The sequence below is a fragment of the Chelonoidis abingdonii genome, chromosome 4, assembly GCF_003597395.2.
Source record: "Chelonoidis abingdonii isolate Lonesome George chromosome 4, CheloAbing_2.0, whole genome shotgun sequence".
Classification (NCBI taxonomy): domain Eukaryota; kingdom Metazoa; phylum Chordata; order Testudines; family Testudinidae; genus Chelonoidis; species Chelonoidis abingdonii.
In genome coordinates this window covers 103,294,329-103,311,435 of record NC_133772.1, presented here as the reverse complement: position 1 = coordinate 103,311,435, position 17,107 = coordinate 103,294,329, and the positions used below count along the sequence as shown (strand labels likewise).

The following is a 17,107-nucleotide window of genomic DNA, read 5'->3' as shown; positions in this document are numbered from 1 at the left end:
ACCCGCCAAAAAAAAAAAAAAAAAAAAAAAGCTTTCAGTTTAGGGCAAGACGTTTGCATTTTTGCATACTTGTTCTCCAGTGGTATAGCATTACATCACCTAGAGGAAAATCACCAGAAGGTATGTGTGATTAGTCAAAGTTAAAGTTGAAAGAGATGAAATTAGCTGGAATGGGTTAGTGAGTGGTCAGTTGACATGGGTAAGTTGGAATAGATACATTATATAGAAAAAGCACAATGGTAGATCTGTACTTACAGACCTCTGAAGGAAATGAACAACACATCTGGAACACTTAAATAGATTTCAGTACAAGAAAAACCTAGAAGTTCAAAAATTAAATATGTTGAAATAGTAGACAATAAAACATTATCATGTTAAAGCAGGATGGAAACTGTTTTGTAGTCTCTTATGTCAAGTTTCCTCCTTGTTAGTGCCCCCACACAATACCATTGTTGTACTAAGATGGCTGCTCCAATAGGTAGGTGTTTAATAACATTTATAATTTTAATGGGTAATTTATGGAGAGAACTGCTGCTTATTCAGATTATCTCATTAAACATCCCTTAACGAAAACTTTTAAAATGAGTATTTTACAGCTTACATTTATATTTTTGAATGTTTAGTTTCTATGTCTAACTTTTTGTATTTTTACAGCAAGTATATTTAAATTACCTCTTTCCTGAATTACGTTATTTTATCTAACCTTGCAGGAGGATGAACCCCAAGAGGATGCTAAAGAACTGCAGCAGGGTAAACCATATCACTGGAGAGAGTGGTCCATCATTAGGGGAAGGGACTGCTTGTATATCTGGAGTGATGCAGCAGCCCTGGAACTGTCTAATGGTAGTAATGGATGGTTCAGATTTATCTTGGATGGAAAACTGGCAACAATGTATTCAAGTGGGAGTCCTGAAGGAGGATCAGATAGTTCAGGTATAATTTCTTCTCATTTTCACAATAAATGAAATCTTGGTTTATTTATATTGTTTAATTTCATCTATTCTGTTTTACAGAAATTGGCTTACTAAATAGTAAAGCATTTAAACAGATAGAAGGTGGTCAGTTAATTGTGATGCTTCTGTTAAATAATATGTGACTATAAATTGACTTTCTTGGTGATTATGTTCAGAAAACACATTATCTTGCCAGTAAATGTGTATTAACTTCATTTTGTTTTGATTTTTCATGCAAACATAATTTTATCATCCCAATCATTAAAGGCACTTTGTAGTAGCCATCCCAGGAAAACAGGTTGAAATGTTAATTTACTGTTTGCTTTTAGCTGGCAAAGTGAAATTGCCTGTGTTGGAAGACAAAGGAAAGTTTCTTATCAAGGTTGGGAAACATGTCACAGAGTCTCAACTGGTTATTAAGGGGATTAGGTGACAGACCTGGACTATAAGTATTCTGCAACATATTTTCTATACTCTGTACAGAATGTGCAACTTCTATTAATTAATCATATTGATTGCTGCTTTTATCCAGGAAGCAGAAGCAATCTTCTTTGCACTAGTGAAAAGATGAAACAACAGTTCATACATTTGTAAATCATCAGCTGTATTGTGGTGTTACACAATAATTTGTGAAATTTAGTAAGGGAGTGTTGTGGTTCAGGACTGAAACAGGATGTAAGGGCTTTATCAGCCTAGTGGCTTGAAACTTCAGAGAAGAGAAGGTCGGAGTTCCGCTGTTAAAAGCTAATGGAAATTCCAAGAAAAAGAATCTGAACTTGAGTTAGTTTCTACTGTTAAAAGAGAGAAACCCTTAAACTTTGTCATTTCTTCATATGTTAGTCTGGAATGTCAAAGTTAAGATTATATTTGAAAAATAAAAGTATAGAAAAACGTAATCACTGAAGCAAATTTAGCTCTGTTTTCTCCTCTCCAAAAGATGGTCCACGCTGTAACTTTTATGAGACAGGCATGTTGATGAAGGATATCTAATAAGGATGGTTTTGCTAATGGAATCAGACACTATAATCATGTAACCTTAGACCAAGTTTCCCATGCTTTTCCATTTCCCTTTATGAAGAGAAAACTATACTGATGTGGGAGCAAAGGGAGAGACATGTAAAGTAGATTTGTTTGGGGACTGCTTTCTAGGTTGCTAGATGCACTTTCCATCCTTCAGTGTACCTTCTTCCTCCTGCAGCCCATTATATCAATGTGACTAGGGTCATATGGAGTTTAATAAATCTGTTTCTAAGTTATAACTTACATGGAAACCACTTTTAATAACTATTTTTGTTAAATCCATCTATAAAATATTATAATGAAATCCACCAATCCTTGCCCAGATAAAAAGATTAAAAGAAATTTTTAACTTCTTAGCTCAACTGGTAATGGTAGTTATGAAAATACCCTAGAAGATAATTAACTTTCTGAAGTCCTTAGAGCTCCAGGATTCCAGGTCTGATTTGTTTCAAATGTGTCAGGGGAAAAAAAGGGGGGATTAGCATAGCTACAGCATTGTAGCTGGGCTGCTGTAGTCCACGTAATGCAAATTTAGGGCTTCTCTATATGGGGACCCAGAAATATGATATTAAATCCTGGTTGAAGATCATATCTGTGAAACTTCAGTGAGATTGTATTTGTTTTGGTGAAGTCAAGGTGAGGGCAGATAAAAATCAGGCTTGTAATATAAGGTTAATTTCAACCTTATCTAGTGAAGCATGTTAAAATAGGCCTAGTAATATTTGCAGTCAAATATTTCGGCCAGGTCTACATATAGGTAGGTTGACATAGCTATTGTTCTCAAGGATGTGAAAAATCCACCCCCCCTGTGCACCATAGCTATATCAACCGAAGCCTCAGTGTGCTGCTGTAGCACCTGTGTTGTAGACATGGCCTTAGTTGCAGATGTGGGACTTCTCTGCATGGGGACTCTGAGGAACATTAAGCTGAATTAACTAAAGATATGAAGTTAAAGCACAATAACCATTAAACATTGCCATTTTACTGTTGTATAAATGTATATACATTTTACTGTATAGTACAAAACAAATTTATATGCATAAAATGATTTAAGCATGCAGTCTTTAGAGGTTTAAAAATATTTTCTTTACTGCCTGGCATTATTGGACTCTTTTTTGTCATTTTACCTGCATTGTTTTACAATTAAGTAAATTAATTCGTGAAACATTTCTAAATTTATCTAGTTAAATCATAATTAAACATTTACCATATAGTACACCATATTGACAAGTGTTGTGATAATATGCAAGTAGGTATACGTAAGATTGCCCTGACTCGCTTTAAATTTCAAAATTCAAATTTAAATTATTGCGATTTTTGCACTGAAGTTTTGATTTATCTCCTAAAAATTCAAACCAACCAATATTAAACAATTGTGAAGAGGGGTAAAAAGGACTTTTCTAAGATGTCCACTGTATACTTATACACTCTATATAGAGTTTGTATCTTTGTGTTATTCACACTACTCAGTTCTATTGCTCAACAGCAATCCTTTATAATTCAACATCTTTTCACCCACTCACAAAATAATAAAAATAATAAATTACATACGGATGCCATTCTGCCACTCTTGATCACTTTGGATAGGTATCTTACTAGATCAACCTCACAGAACCAAGTCAGAGTTTTTCTACACAGAAACATCCAGGAAAGTTAAGCCAAATTAACTAATGGGGTGAAGTTAAAGCATATTAAACCCCTGCATGAGTGCTCTCATTCAGAAGTAAAGTGGCCTTGGTTCTCTTTTCCTTAATCCAAGACATATCCACATGAATGTTTAGTTTGTGGTAAGCTGAGGTGTAAATCTACCCTGCATACCCCACCATGCACTAAATGTCCACGTGGATCCTTTTGGTGCACACTAACATTTCCTTTGTCTGCTTTGATCTATCTCGTGTGTAGATCCAAGCACACGAAGGAACTGTTAGTGTGTATCAGCAGCGTCCACGCAAACACTTGTGCGCGGCAGGTTGGTGTGAAGTATGTTTATATCCAAGTTGCCTACAAACTAAATGTTCATGTAGACAATTCTTTAAGTGTGAACTAAGGCCATTCTACTTCTGAATGAGATCATTCTTGCAGGGGTTTAATATTGCTTAACTTCACACCTTTATAGAAAACAACATATAATGACAGCTATATGAAATAATTGTTAGGCAGCCTAGGTTGAGACTACCCTAAACTGTTCTCGGATATACTGGATATTGTTCTGTTCCTCCTCTGTTAAAATATTATCTCATCTCATATACATAATTGATTTTGTCAGTCCCTTGAATGATGCCACACGATGGCTTTCAGTATATTGTTTAAGCTATTAATATTGGTCAAAAACAAATGATCATTTAGGAGATATAACAACTATAGACAGGTTTTTTCAAGTTTAGTTTCCATATGTTGAGAAAAATATTATAAATAAACTGTCAGAGTAAGATGTTCCCCTCTATATGGAGCAAAGCACCTGAAAAGTAGTCAGCAGATTGGGAGTAGTAGCATCTCCTTGGCATGGTCTCCTGAATCTGCAGCAGCCCCCGTGTGTTAATATTGAGTAACTGTTGCTTCTTACTGCAGTCTCCTTTCCAACCCTCTTTTGAACTTCGACGTTGCAAATACTGTTTCCATTGTAGTGTGTTTTTCTGTTATAGGGTTGATTTGGGCTCCTATTACTGTTGTTTGGGCTCTTAGAGAGCTTCACAGTAACAGTAATGACGTAAATTACTTACTAGATTTTTACAAGATTAATTTAAAGTTTAACATGGATTTGTTTAACTTCACTTTGTGTTATACTTCCTAACAAACCTTATATGTCTTCTCTGTTACCCAAGAAAAGTTATATTGTGCAGTTCTTGTGTAGTCATGCAATTAAATCCTATTATAATGCATAGATACGGAGGGCTAGAGTTCAAAATGTTTTTGAAAGAACCTTAATCTAAAATTAAATTTTGCACTGAGTATACTTAAAGTCAAACTTTGTTCCTGAAAAAACAACAACTTGTGCTTGAAATATATTAAGTTTAAAGTCAAGCACTGGAAAATTGTGTGTGTGTGTTTTTTTTTTTTTAAATAGAAAGTAGAAGTGAATTCTTAGAGAAGTTACAAAGAGCTCGAAGCCAAGTAAAGCCATCCACCACAAGTCAGCCAATTTTATCAGCACCTGGGCCCACTAAACTTACTGTGGGAAATTGGTCACTCACCTGTTTGAAGGAAGGAGAAATTGCTATCCACAATTCAGATGGTCAGCAAGCTACAATATTAAAAGAAGATCTACCAGGCTTTGTTTTTGAGTCCAACAGGGGAACTAAACATTCATTTACTGCTGAAACCTCTTTGGGTGAGTATGTAGGTATGTGTAATAAACAGATATGGGCAGGGAAGTAAGTGTGTGTGTGTGTATGTTTTAAGTATTGTGAAATTTTTAAGAGTTTTTAAAATTTGTTTGCAGGATCAGAGTTTGTGACTGGCTGGACTGGCAAAAGAGGTAGAAAACTGAAATCCAAGTTAGAGAAAACAAAGCAAAAGGTTTGTGAATGTGTTTCATTTTTGTACTTCTAATCAAATTTGTGGTTTGGTATATTCTTAATTTTTCTTAGGTTATGAAGAGACGCATTGCTATAACTGAGGTTTTTAACAACCAAATTAGTATTAATTGAACTATGAGCAATTTTTTTTTAAGATTTGAGAGAAATTGAGCCATGTTGGTTTAAAAAAAAATGTAATTTCTCTCAATCAACTCTAATTTTATGGCTCTCATCCACCATTTCTGAAAAGCCTGATCTTCTCACTGAGATAAATCTCATCCTCTAAAATATTACTCCCTGTTTTGTGTACATTTATTAATTGCTGTAGACAAAGATGTCACCTCTCCCTGTTCACACCTATGCAAAGTGACACAAACAGAGAAAGTTATAAGACTTGTGTACTTGTTCCCTACAAAAATTACTTTTCAAACCTGCCTGTTCCTGCTCCCATTTAAATAAATGGAAGTATTGTCATTTGATTTGGAACAAATTCAGTCAGAGAAGAACTAATTTTTCCCATCTCAGACTTCTCTGAAAATTGCCAAAATGCCAGTTTTAGGCAAGGTCAGCAAATTAAACAAACCTGAATTTTGGGCACTTTGTTTGTTTTTACAGATATTATACTATTATGGGATTGTGCAAATGGCTCTATATTTGCATTTTATTCTTAATTGTGTTCCAGAAACTAAACTCTCTCCTTCTTAAAACAAACCTCTAACTCATATGGTTGTGACTGAAACTTGCAGAACATGAACCAAATACGCTTGATACCTATGGTGATGCAGTGTTATCTGCCTCAGTCTACAGATAGCGTGCAACAATAGCCCTGAGGAAAAGTGTCTTCTGCCTATCTGCACCTCAATTTGGTGGTAACTCAGGGCTAGATGAAGTGACAGATATTGGGAAGGGGTGCCCTAGAACAGTTACTGGGAAGGGTGGCAGTGGTGAGAACAAGAAATATTAATTAGCTAAATTTAAAATTCCTGCTCCAGAATGACAAGTCACTTCTTTTCCTCCTCAAAATGAGGGGAGAAATAAGACATTCATCCCTTCCCAAGTACCAAAAACTTCAGCTGGGCATGAAAACCGAAACCACATCCCAAAAGTCCAGTCTTCCTTCTGAACCTCAAAGCCTCCAGCTTTTCCACAAGAATTTTTGTAATACAGTTACACATTGTAAATACAAAAATATATATCACATGGAAAACGTAAATCTGGAGGAAATGTAAAATTGAATTTAAAATAAAAATAAACGTAAATACTGTTCTGTTGTTCCGGTTGGATGAGGAGCAGCAAAAGGAAGAGGTCTTGGAGTAGGAAGGGAGGAAGTGTTGCAGAAATCCAGAGTCTGTACCAAGTAATTGCTGCACAGAACACAAGTCGTTATTATGAGGCAAAAAATATTAGAAAAATTCAGAAAAGCAAAATACCTAATTTCCTGAATATTCACTTAATGAATGCCTTCTCCTATTGGCCTCAGCTTTTTAGAAAAACTTCTTCCTTTGTGTAAGATCACATAGGAACATTTTTTGGGGAGCTGGTTTAGTATTGGTGAAGTGGGGTGGAGTGTTAGGAAAAAGTGGGTTTATAATAGAAAGTTAGTTTTGACCTTCACTATGAAGAGATTAACATTTCTAGAATATGAGTTTATACATAGACACAGATAAGCAATCCATATAGGTTCTGTAACCTTTGTGTATGGTGTCTGCAGTTACAAATTTAGCTTTTTTGTAAGCATGGCACATGTGCTTGAGATTTAGCAACATGCACTAACGTTTTCAATGTACAAATATGCAGTTTGCCAAGGCAGTGTGATTACCCTTACTCTCGTTTTCTGGTTGTGTCATCAGTTTATATTCCTTCCCACTCATCTAAATACTGTTGTCATGGACATCTTTAGCAAAGAAAACCCAGATGCTAGAATTTTGAAGAAACTAGAAACTTGAAGAAAGATCTAATAATCTCACATGTATATTCTGGTATTTTGCTAAAGAAAATTTATAGTACAGTTATCACAGTTGCTCTCAAACCTGTTACCTCCTTTTCCTTCAGTTCTGAATAAAGATGATAATAAAATATTAAACTACAGTTGGTTTTTATATTTGTACCCTCTCTAAATATCAAGATAATCTCTTCTGTTGTGGATGTTGAACCATTATAACCTGCCAAGCTCAGAAAAATCTTGCCACCTGCTCTGTAGCTATTCTGTATGCTTCACTATCCATTACTCTTTTTTCTGTCTTCATCGCCTCATGGAGCGTCTCCTGACTGAAATGGAGTACCTCAATGGTGAACAACAGCACCTTCTAGGAGGAACATTTGTGAAACAGGCTATGGTGCCATGTGTAGAAGGGCTTTTTTTGTCTAGCCTGCCACTATTCTCCCCCCTGCCATCATGATATCTTATGGGGAGAGTAGGGCTCCTACCCCTCTCCTGGCATTATAAATTCACCCTCTACAAAGATTTTCATTCTGGCAGTGCCATCTGTTGTGATGGTGTGTGTTACTTGATTGTTATGCCAGAGTATCTCTAGGAATCTCATTTGTGTTGGAGAGTATGGAAGCTTTGATTGGGGAGAGAAAATGGGCTATAGAGAGGGGAGATTATGCTAGATATGAATTGCTAAGCAAGAGGTATGGAGAAGAGCTACTTAAACTGGAGATGAGCAGTAGCAATCCAGTTTCAATTTTTAGAAAGGAAGTTTAGGCAAGACCAAAATTACCGTCCTATCTCAGTTTCATATGCTGTTACTTATGAGATATCCATACACCTCAGGAGGCTAAGTGTGCATACTAAAATATAAAAAGAATATTTTAATCCTGATCCTTAGAATAATTTTTGGCAGGTACGAACTATGGCCAGAGATTTATATGATGATCATTTTAAAGCTGTTGAAAGCATGCCTCGAGGAGTAGTTGTAACATTGAGGAACATAGCAACCCAGTTAGAATCTTCTTGGGAACTTCATACAAACAGACAGGTAAGTACAGGCTTTCATATTTTAATGTATCTGTCATGAAAAAGGAAAAGTTACAGTAAGTTTAGACATAAAATGTTCATGTTTACAATTTTTACATATTTTCTCAAAAACTGCATATGTAGTAGTACTTAGTATAATTTAACTGAAGAATTATTCCAACTTGTCTCATCTTATGCTTCTCTTTGTCTCCAGTGCATTGAGGGAGAAAATACTTGGAGAGATTTAATGAAGACTGCTTTAGAAAACTTAATTGTGCTGTTGAAGGATGAAAACACTATCTCACCATATGAAATGTGCAGTAGTGGCTTAGTGCAGGCACTTCTTACTGTTTTAAATAATGTAAGTTTACTAAAAAGTTGGAGGTGTTGAAAAAAGAGTACAATTTACTTTAAAAATGGAACAATTTAAAATAAAGGGTTAGATCCTCCTCTGGTGTAAATAAGCGTAGCTTCTCATTGACTTAAACAGAGCTATGCAGACTTAAACCGGCTGAAGAGTGTGTGTGTGTGTGTGTGTGTGTGTGTGTGTACACACTTCAAGCGGTTTAAGTCTGCATAGCTCCATATATTATATTTATATATGTATAAAACATAAAAGCAGAAGTTTGTGTGTTACCAACAGATAAAATCAAGTTTTTTCAGATTTGTTTAATTTTTCTTTTTCTTTTTGTACTGATAGCAGTCAGTAAGTGTGAACAAGTTCATTTTTCAGTGTAAAGAAGCAATATTTATTACTTTGCACTATTTGACATATTTTTATATTTTTCTTTTTTGCTAGAATGTGGATTTAGATGTGAAACAAGATTGTAGCCAACTAGTAGAGAGAATAAATGTGTTCAAAACAGCATTCAGTGAAAATGAAGATGATGAAAGGTAAAAACACAAAATACTTGCATTCCTTTGTGAAGCAGTAACACAAAATAAGACCTACGTTTGCTCTGGGGTTTTTCATTTTAGTTTTGGTCTTCCAGTGGTGAACAGCTCCATTTAAAGTACTAATTGACTGACCAGGTTGCTCTATTTATGCTAATTCATAAGGGCATAAAGTAGCTTCACATTAATCAGTCACATGTGGGCATTTTCATTGTACAGTGGCATAGTAGACTATTTAGCAGTTGTGGAATTAGTGACTATAGACTGACAAAAACATGTTGGAGTGTTGTTTTACTTAAATAGACATTAGAAAAATTAATTTGCAGAGGGTTGTCACAAAATACATACGTTGTCATTAATGTGTGGTGCTTTTTATACATAGTTATTTGAAAATATGTATATTCTTAATTTCTCATATTTATTTTCTTGATTTTGTCATTTTTTTGTGGCTCTGTGGTACAGTTTGATGGTATCTGATTTCTCCCCACTGTTATGTATCAGAGCTGTTTTATAGCCCAGAGCTTCACTATTCTCCTGTCCCACTATTTCCTGTGTTCCTCTTTTTTTCCATGACGTTTTCTTTTTAGTTCCAGTATTTCATTATCCTAGTACCCTTCCACCTGGTGCTTAGTCTGATTGGATGTTAATTGCCAAATTGCATAAAGAGTACCTGACATGATTCAGTTGATAACATATCTTTCCTGCAGCCATCGGTTCATATTTGATTCTGATATAGTTCCACAGCAAAAGTGAGAAACCCATAACTTAGAAAAATTGCATTTTTCATTTTTTCTGTGATGCTTGTGCTGCATCAATCTCCAAGTCCCCTGGTGCAAAATGTCATCAGGAAATTTGTATTGAAGCAAGCATCAATTTAAAGGTATGTCTACACAGCAAAGAAAAACACATGGCTGGTCCTGGCTAGCTGACTCTGGCTCAGACTGTGGGGCTGTTTTCTTGTTGTGTAGACTTCGGGGCTTGGGCTGGAGCCTGAGCTCTGGAACCCTCCCATTCTACAGGGCTCCAGCCTGAGCTCTGAAATCTACACAGCAATGAAACAGCCAGCATGAACCAGCCATAGGTTTTTCTTTGCTGTGTAGATAAACCCTAAGGGAATTAAGAAGGCCTAACAGTATTGAGTAGCTGAAGGAAGGAGGAAGTAGGGGGGACAGAGACAAACAAGGAGTTGGAAGACATGGGAAGAATGTTGAGTTGTAGGCTGAAAACAACTTCCACTGTTAAAGGGTCGCCAAACGTCCCTTCAGCTGTGGAAGATAGGGTACCAAGGAAGAAAGATCATTAGACCTGTATCTTTAAATGTTTGTTAAAGATATTTTTAATTGAAATCATTAAACATTTTGGTAAATACAGGAGTGCCATATGTTTGTCAAGTTATCTTCTTAAACTGTCTGATTTCACCTTTCTTCCAAACTTTAGAACACAACATTGCTATCCCCTGAGATTTATTCAAAAACATTTTCTTGAATTTTCAATGTGAGGTAATTTTTGTAATGTCTAACTGCTTCCCTTCACAGTCGTCCAGCAGTTGCATTAATTCGGAAATTGATAGCAGTGTTAGAATCTATTGAACGTCTACCTCTCTACTTGTATGATACACCAGGATCTACATATAATTTGCAGGTAACACTGTGTTGCTATAGTAATGTATAGCGTTGAGTTTCATATTAATTTTAGGAAAAAAATCTGTCAGTCTACATAAGGTGTATTCCTGTCAAATTGTAAAGAATTGGAGAATTTGTTTTAACCTTAAAAAAACTTGACCTCCTTCTTTAATGTTCTGCTACTTGCTGTACTGCTCAGGTTTTTCTTACAGAAAGTGAGAGTACAGGTAAATTCTGACTGAAAAAAGAGGGGATTTGTCAACTGTTCCTTGTGTCCAGTGATATTTCCCATCCTGTATGGGAATAAGCTGTACCGGTACGACCACTTTACCTTGATATAACTGCATCCACTCTAGCAGGTTGTACTGTACATACTTTTGTATGTAGACAAGCCCTAAGAAAAGAACAGGATAGGGAAACATCCTAGTTTATCTACTGTGATTTTTTTCATTATTACTAGTTCTTGGTGCTGGGGGACTTTGTAATAAAGGACTACTACTTCAGCTGTTGGTCATCTGTACCATAGTTATTGACAATGTAAAATCTTCAGAGCTGGAGCTGTCTTACCGTATATACTCGATCATAAGCCAGTTCATTTATAAGCTGACCCCCCCCAAGATGGATAAGTAAAAATAGAAAATTTTTATAACCAGTTCATAAGCTAACGCTATAATTCAGGAGTCAGCAAACTTAGGCTCCTGGGCCATCACGATAAACCGTTGGTGGGCTAAGATGGTTTGTTTACCTTGAAGCGTCTGCAGGCATCAAGGTAAACCTAAGTAAACAAAGTGTCCTGGTGCACCAGCTGCTTACCCTGACAAGCCAGGACAGCAACTACTGGGGAAAATTTTTTCTGGGGAGGGGAGAAGCTGGGGGTCAGGGGAGTAACCCCTATAACCCCCCCCAAATGACCCCACCCCTAGCCTGGGACCCACTCCCCTATCCCATCCCTTCCCACCTTATCTGGGGAGGGCCAGGAGAAGATGTCTCTAGCCTGGCTGGAGATGCTCCGGCAGTCTGGGCAGTATGGCCGCAGCCTGCTCCGGCGGGCCAGGCCGGGCGGCGCGGCCGCAGCCTGCCAGCCCCAGAGCTGCAGCTGCTTCGGAGGCTGGGGGGAGAGCATCGTGGCCAGAAGCAGAGAGACTCTGGCCTCGCCTCTTCCCTTTTGTCTCTGCTGGCTGTGCTGCCTCTCCTTGCTGCCTCTGATAGGGGGAGGGCTGTCTCTCACCTCTCCCTCTCTATAGCCATTCATAAGCCAACCCCCTTCTCTGGTGCTTCCCTTTTTTACTAAAAAAAATTTGGCTTATGAATGAGTATATACGGTACTTTGCTTGCACTGAAACAACCAGCCTGTGCAATAATGTACAATAAGATCATTTGTAATATTTGTTATTATTTGTAATGGTGCTAGGGGCTGCATAAACACAGAGCAATAAGATAGTACCTGTGCCAAAGAGTTTATAATGTAAGACAAGAAACAACAGAAGAACACACATGGGGGAGTATGAGGAAACAGTGGAACAGTGTTGATCAGCATGGTAGGCAGTGGTATCAACATACTGCTTGCGTAATTGTTGTCAAGTTTATTGTAGACATGGTTCGAAGAGTGTGAAAGAGGATAATGGGGTAGATGTTTAATGGGAGCTCTTTTCAAGAAGGGCAGCACAGGAGAAGGCACCAAGGTGCTTGTTTAAAAATTTAACAAGTGGGCGATAAAGCTGAGGTTTATTGGTTGATTGGAGACAGCTACTGTGAAGGGTTGCTGTGGTGGGAAAAAGAAATATAAATTAACTCAAATTAAACTCCTGCTTTCCCCCCTCAAAATAGGGCTAGAAAGAGGAGATGCATCCCTCTTCCAGTACCAACAGTTTCAGTTGAGCATGAGAATCAAAATTAAAACCACATTCCACAACTCCTTGAGGGTTCCAAAAGCCCAAACTTCCATCCTGTCCTCAAAATTTCTAGCATTTCCCCAGAAATTTCTGTAATGCAGTCAATTTTGTTAGCACAGGTATCTGTACCAGATGGAAAATTAAAATTTGGCTGAATAAGAGATGATGGATAGGCCAGGCATAGGCTGTGAAGGGCCTTGAAAGTGAGAACGTGGGTTAAGTTTGATGTGATAGAGAAAGGGGAGCCAGTGGAGAGATTCAAAAAGAAGGCTGACTTGGTTAAAGTGATAGGTGATGAAAATGATCCTTGCCAGCAGCATTCTGAATTAATATAAGCAGGGCAAGATTGCATGTGTCAAGGGCAGAGAAAAGGATGTTACAGTAATTGAGATATGAGATTATAGCCTCAGTGAGCCTTTCAGCTGTGTGGATGGATTGCAGAGACTGTATTTTTACACACATTATTCAGAAATAAACTTTAAGATATAGATATGAAGACCTGAAAGAGATCAGAATTGAAGATGATGCCCAGGTGTTGGTACTGAGTGACAGGCAAAATAGAGTTAGTGTCCACAATGATCAACGTAGAAGGGAGAGCTAAGGGGAAGATTCCGAGCTCTGTTATAGCTACGTTGAGCTAGAGCTGATGGCTAGACATCTGTGAGATGTCAGAGAGACTGGCTGAGATTTTAGTTTGGACAGAAGGAGACAGGTCTGGAGTAAAAGCCCAGAGTGCAACCCCCACAGGTGCTTGAAGGTGCTATTAGAGAAGTAGGAGGAGAACCAGGAGAGGACAGTAATGAAAGCCAGAGGACAACAAGATTTCAAGAAGGGGATGATGGACTGTGTTGTATGAGGCTGAACTTCAACTAGGAAAGAGGTTGTAATGGTATTCTATCCCCACTCTGAACCTTAGAGTCCAAAAAAATGGGGTACCAACATGAATTTCTCTAAGCTTAATTACCAGCTTAGATCCGATAGCTGCCACCACCCAAAAGTATAGTGTTTTGGGGCACTCTGGTCCCCCCAAAAACCTTCCCTGGGGACCCCAAGACCCAGATTCCTTGAATCTCACAACAAAGGGGAATAAACCATTTCCCTTCTCCCTCCTTTCTTCCTCTCAGATCTTTCCCGCCCTGGGTACACTGGGAGATCACCATGATTCAAACTCCTTGAATCACAACACAGAGAGGAATGTCCCTTCCCCCCACTTTTCTTTTTCCTCACCAAGAGACTATACTGATTCAAATTCCGTGAATCTAAAACAGAGGGAATGCACCTTCCCCTCCACCGTCCTTTTTCCCTTCTCCCACCAATTCCCTGGTGGGTACAGACTCCGTTTCTTAGAGCCTTACCAAGGGGAAAAAATCAATCAGGTTTTTTAAAGAGAGAAACTTTTAATAAAAGAAAGAGTAAATATAATCACTGTAAATTCAAGATGGAATATTACATGGTCTTTCAGCTTATAGAAAATGGATAAACAGGTCACTGTTTGTTAACCCCTTACAGGTAAAAAAGACATTAACCCTTAACTATCTGTTTATGACAGAGGTCATTAGAGACTTTGGTGAGAGCGATTTCAGTGGAGTGCAAGTGGCAAAAACCAGCTAGGAGAGGGTTTAGGATGGAACTGGAGGACCGGAGAGAAATTGTAGACAGTACATTGTCAGTTTAGAGATGAAAAGGATGGGTTGCTATTTGGAGAGGCAAGTGGCAACAAAGGTGGATTTTCAGTGGTTTTTTTTGTTTTGTTTTTTCCTCGTTACATTTGATACTTTAAAATTGTTTTATTTTTCATATACCCAGTTTATTATCTCATCAGACCAGTGTGGAGAAGCGTTGCCATTGCTTGTCCATAAGTTAAAAGTAACTGAAATAGTTCAAGTTTGGCTTATTTTAAGCATCTGTAAAAAGGGGGAAAAAATTCGAAGTTTATTCCTCCTTAGTAAGGTAATGTTTGATGGATAAACTTTCTAAAGCCAGCACGCTGCACAGCAATTGTTCAATTTCTTGTACTGACTCTTCATTGTACTTTCCATAAATTTGATGCAGACAAATTAATTCCTGGTATTAATATAAGAATACAAGAATTTTTAGGAATAGAAGGGTCTCTCTATCTTGCAGTAACTTTTGAAAAGTAGGTATTTAATCCTGCGGTACTGCTTTTCAGCTTTACCACTAATTTTTCTCAACTACCATTTCTGTTCTGCCATCTTCTGTTGATTAAAAAGAGGAAAAAATTCTCAAGTACAATGAGGACTTGACTGAGAGAGCTTGCAGACTACAATGTCTTAAGCTACACAGAATCAGTTATACATGTCTTGACTGTTTCAGATGGAACCAGTGTCCACTACATATATCTACCAAAAACTGATCCAGTCTTTTAACTAAAGAATCAGTAAAATGTGAAAGTTGATAACTTTGGTTTCTTTTGTAATATTCTGTAGCTCTGGGATTGAGGAAAACTGTTTGAGGGGAAAGATGGTCTTGTGGCTAAACCCTGATCAGGGAGACCAGGGAAACATGACTTCTGTTTCTGCCTTTGCTACAGACTTCCTGTTATAACATCTGGGTGCTGCAATTTCCCGATCTGTTTACCCATTTCTGCCGAACAGGTGTTGAGACTTGAAAGTAGTTATTAAGATCATGGGAGGCGCTATGAAGTGCAAAGTATTATTACTACTGTTAATAATAATAATATTTAAATTACCAAAAAGTAGCTAGGGGAAGTTATGAAAAACACTACTTTAAAACATATCCAATTTATAAAGTATTTTCAGGTTTTGTATTCCTGATTTATAGACATTACTCTAAATGATTGCTTGAATCAGTAAAACTTTTTATTATGGTGAAATGTCAACTTTCATAAAACATGACAAAAAGTATGATCAGAAGAAGAGGCCTTGTTTAATGTTTTGGTACACTTGAGTTTAGATATTAACAAGAAGATTGAGGTTTCGTTTGGAACGTGCTTCTGGGGAGACTTCTTTGATAGATCGAACTGGCAGAATGTTGAAAATGGAGCCTTTGGCAACAGTTGAATCCTTAGAACAATACCTCCTGAAAATGGTGAGCAACATCCCACACAGATGAATTTGCAAAGTGTAGAGGCATTCTTTCTTGATATCATTTCAGTGTTTTTTTCATTCTTTAGGTAGCAAAGCAGTGGTATGACTTTGACAGGGCTTCATTTGTTTTTGTACGGAAACTACGTGAAGGCCAAACATTTGTATTCAGGCACCAGCATGACTTTGATGAAAATGGAATTATTTACTGGATTGGGACAAATGCAAAGTAAGATTCTTCAGAGTTTATTTAAATCAAATGTGATATGCCATAATCTCCAGGAGCAAAACTGAAAGAAGTATTGTAGTAAAATGGAATATACTATCATTTCAAAAAGAACTATATCTCCTTTTTAGTATTCCTAGATAGAATTAAATTTGTGTGTGTTGTACTTGAAGAATAAAAGAGGATTGTGAATCTTTGAAGGTGTCTTGGGAATTTTCTATTTCTATCTTTATCTAAGACAAATAGTTTTCACTTTGAATTCCTCATAGTAATATGAAAGTTTTGGATCATCTCTTAGTTATTTAATATCTCTGGGGTTCTGACTATTTTTTATAGTTTAATCTTAATTAAAAATTATTCTCAGCAGTCTGTCAAACTTTACTAATCTGTTTTTTTAAAGTAAATGATAAATGAGTAATACAATTCTTTTTTCAATGTAGAACTGCATATGAGTGGGTCAATCCTGCAGCCTATGGGTTAGTAGTGGTTACATCTTCAGAAGGAAGAAATCTGCCTTATGGGCGTTTGGAAGACATCTTAAGCCGTGAGAGTTCAGCTCTGAATTGTCATACTAACGATGATAAGAATGCTTGGTTTGCCATAGATCTTGGTCTTTGGGTAATACCATCGGCTTATACGCTACGCCATGCTCGTGGTTATGGAAGATCTGCACTCAGAAATTGGGTTTTCCAGGTATCCAAGGATGGACAGAACTGGACTACTTTGTATACCCATGTTGATGACTGTAGTCTCAGCGAACCAGGGTATGTTGAAAATATTCTAGCTGCCTTTACGAAGTTGAACTGTTAATTAAAAACATGCGTTGCTATTTCCTAGCTTTTAGATGTACGTGTCATAAATAGATAGGTAAGGTAAGAGTTAAGTTTCTTTTACCTGGAAAGGGTAACCAAACACCTGACCAGAGGACCAATCAGAGAACTGGATTGTTTAAAGTCAGGGG

General features: G+C 37.2%; 1 protein-coding gene across 1 annotated transcript in view; it reads left to right on the top strand.

The window, feature by feature from the left end:
* The window catches only part of HECTD1 (HECT domain E3 ubiquitin protein ligase 1), a 108,069-nt gene that overhangs the window by 57,435 nt on the left and 33,527 nt on the right, over nt 1-17,107 (top strand). The window contains 10 exon segments of the mRNA XM_075065856.1: nt 686-933; nt 5,038-5,301; nt 5,413-5,489; nt 8,335-8,469; nt 8,662-8,808; nt 9,247-9,341; nt 10,877-10,982; nt 15,790-15,924; nt 16,010-16,149; nt 16,587-16,910. Coding sequence (XP_074921957.1) covers nt 686-933; nt 5,038-5,301; nt 5,413-5,489; nt 8,335-8,469; nt 8,662-8,808; nt 9,247-9,341; nt 10,877-10,982; nt 15,790-15,924; nt 16,010-16,149; nt 16,587-16,910 — 1,671 coding nt within the window.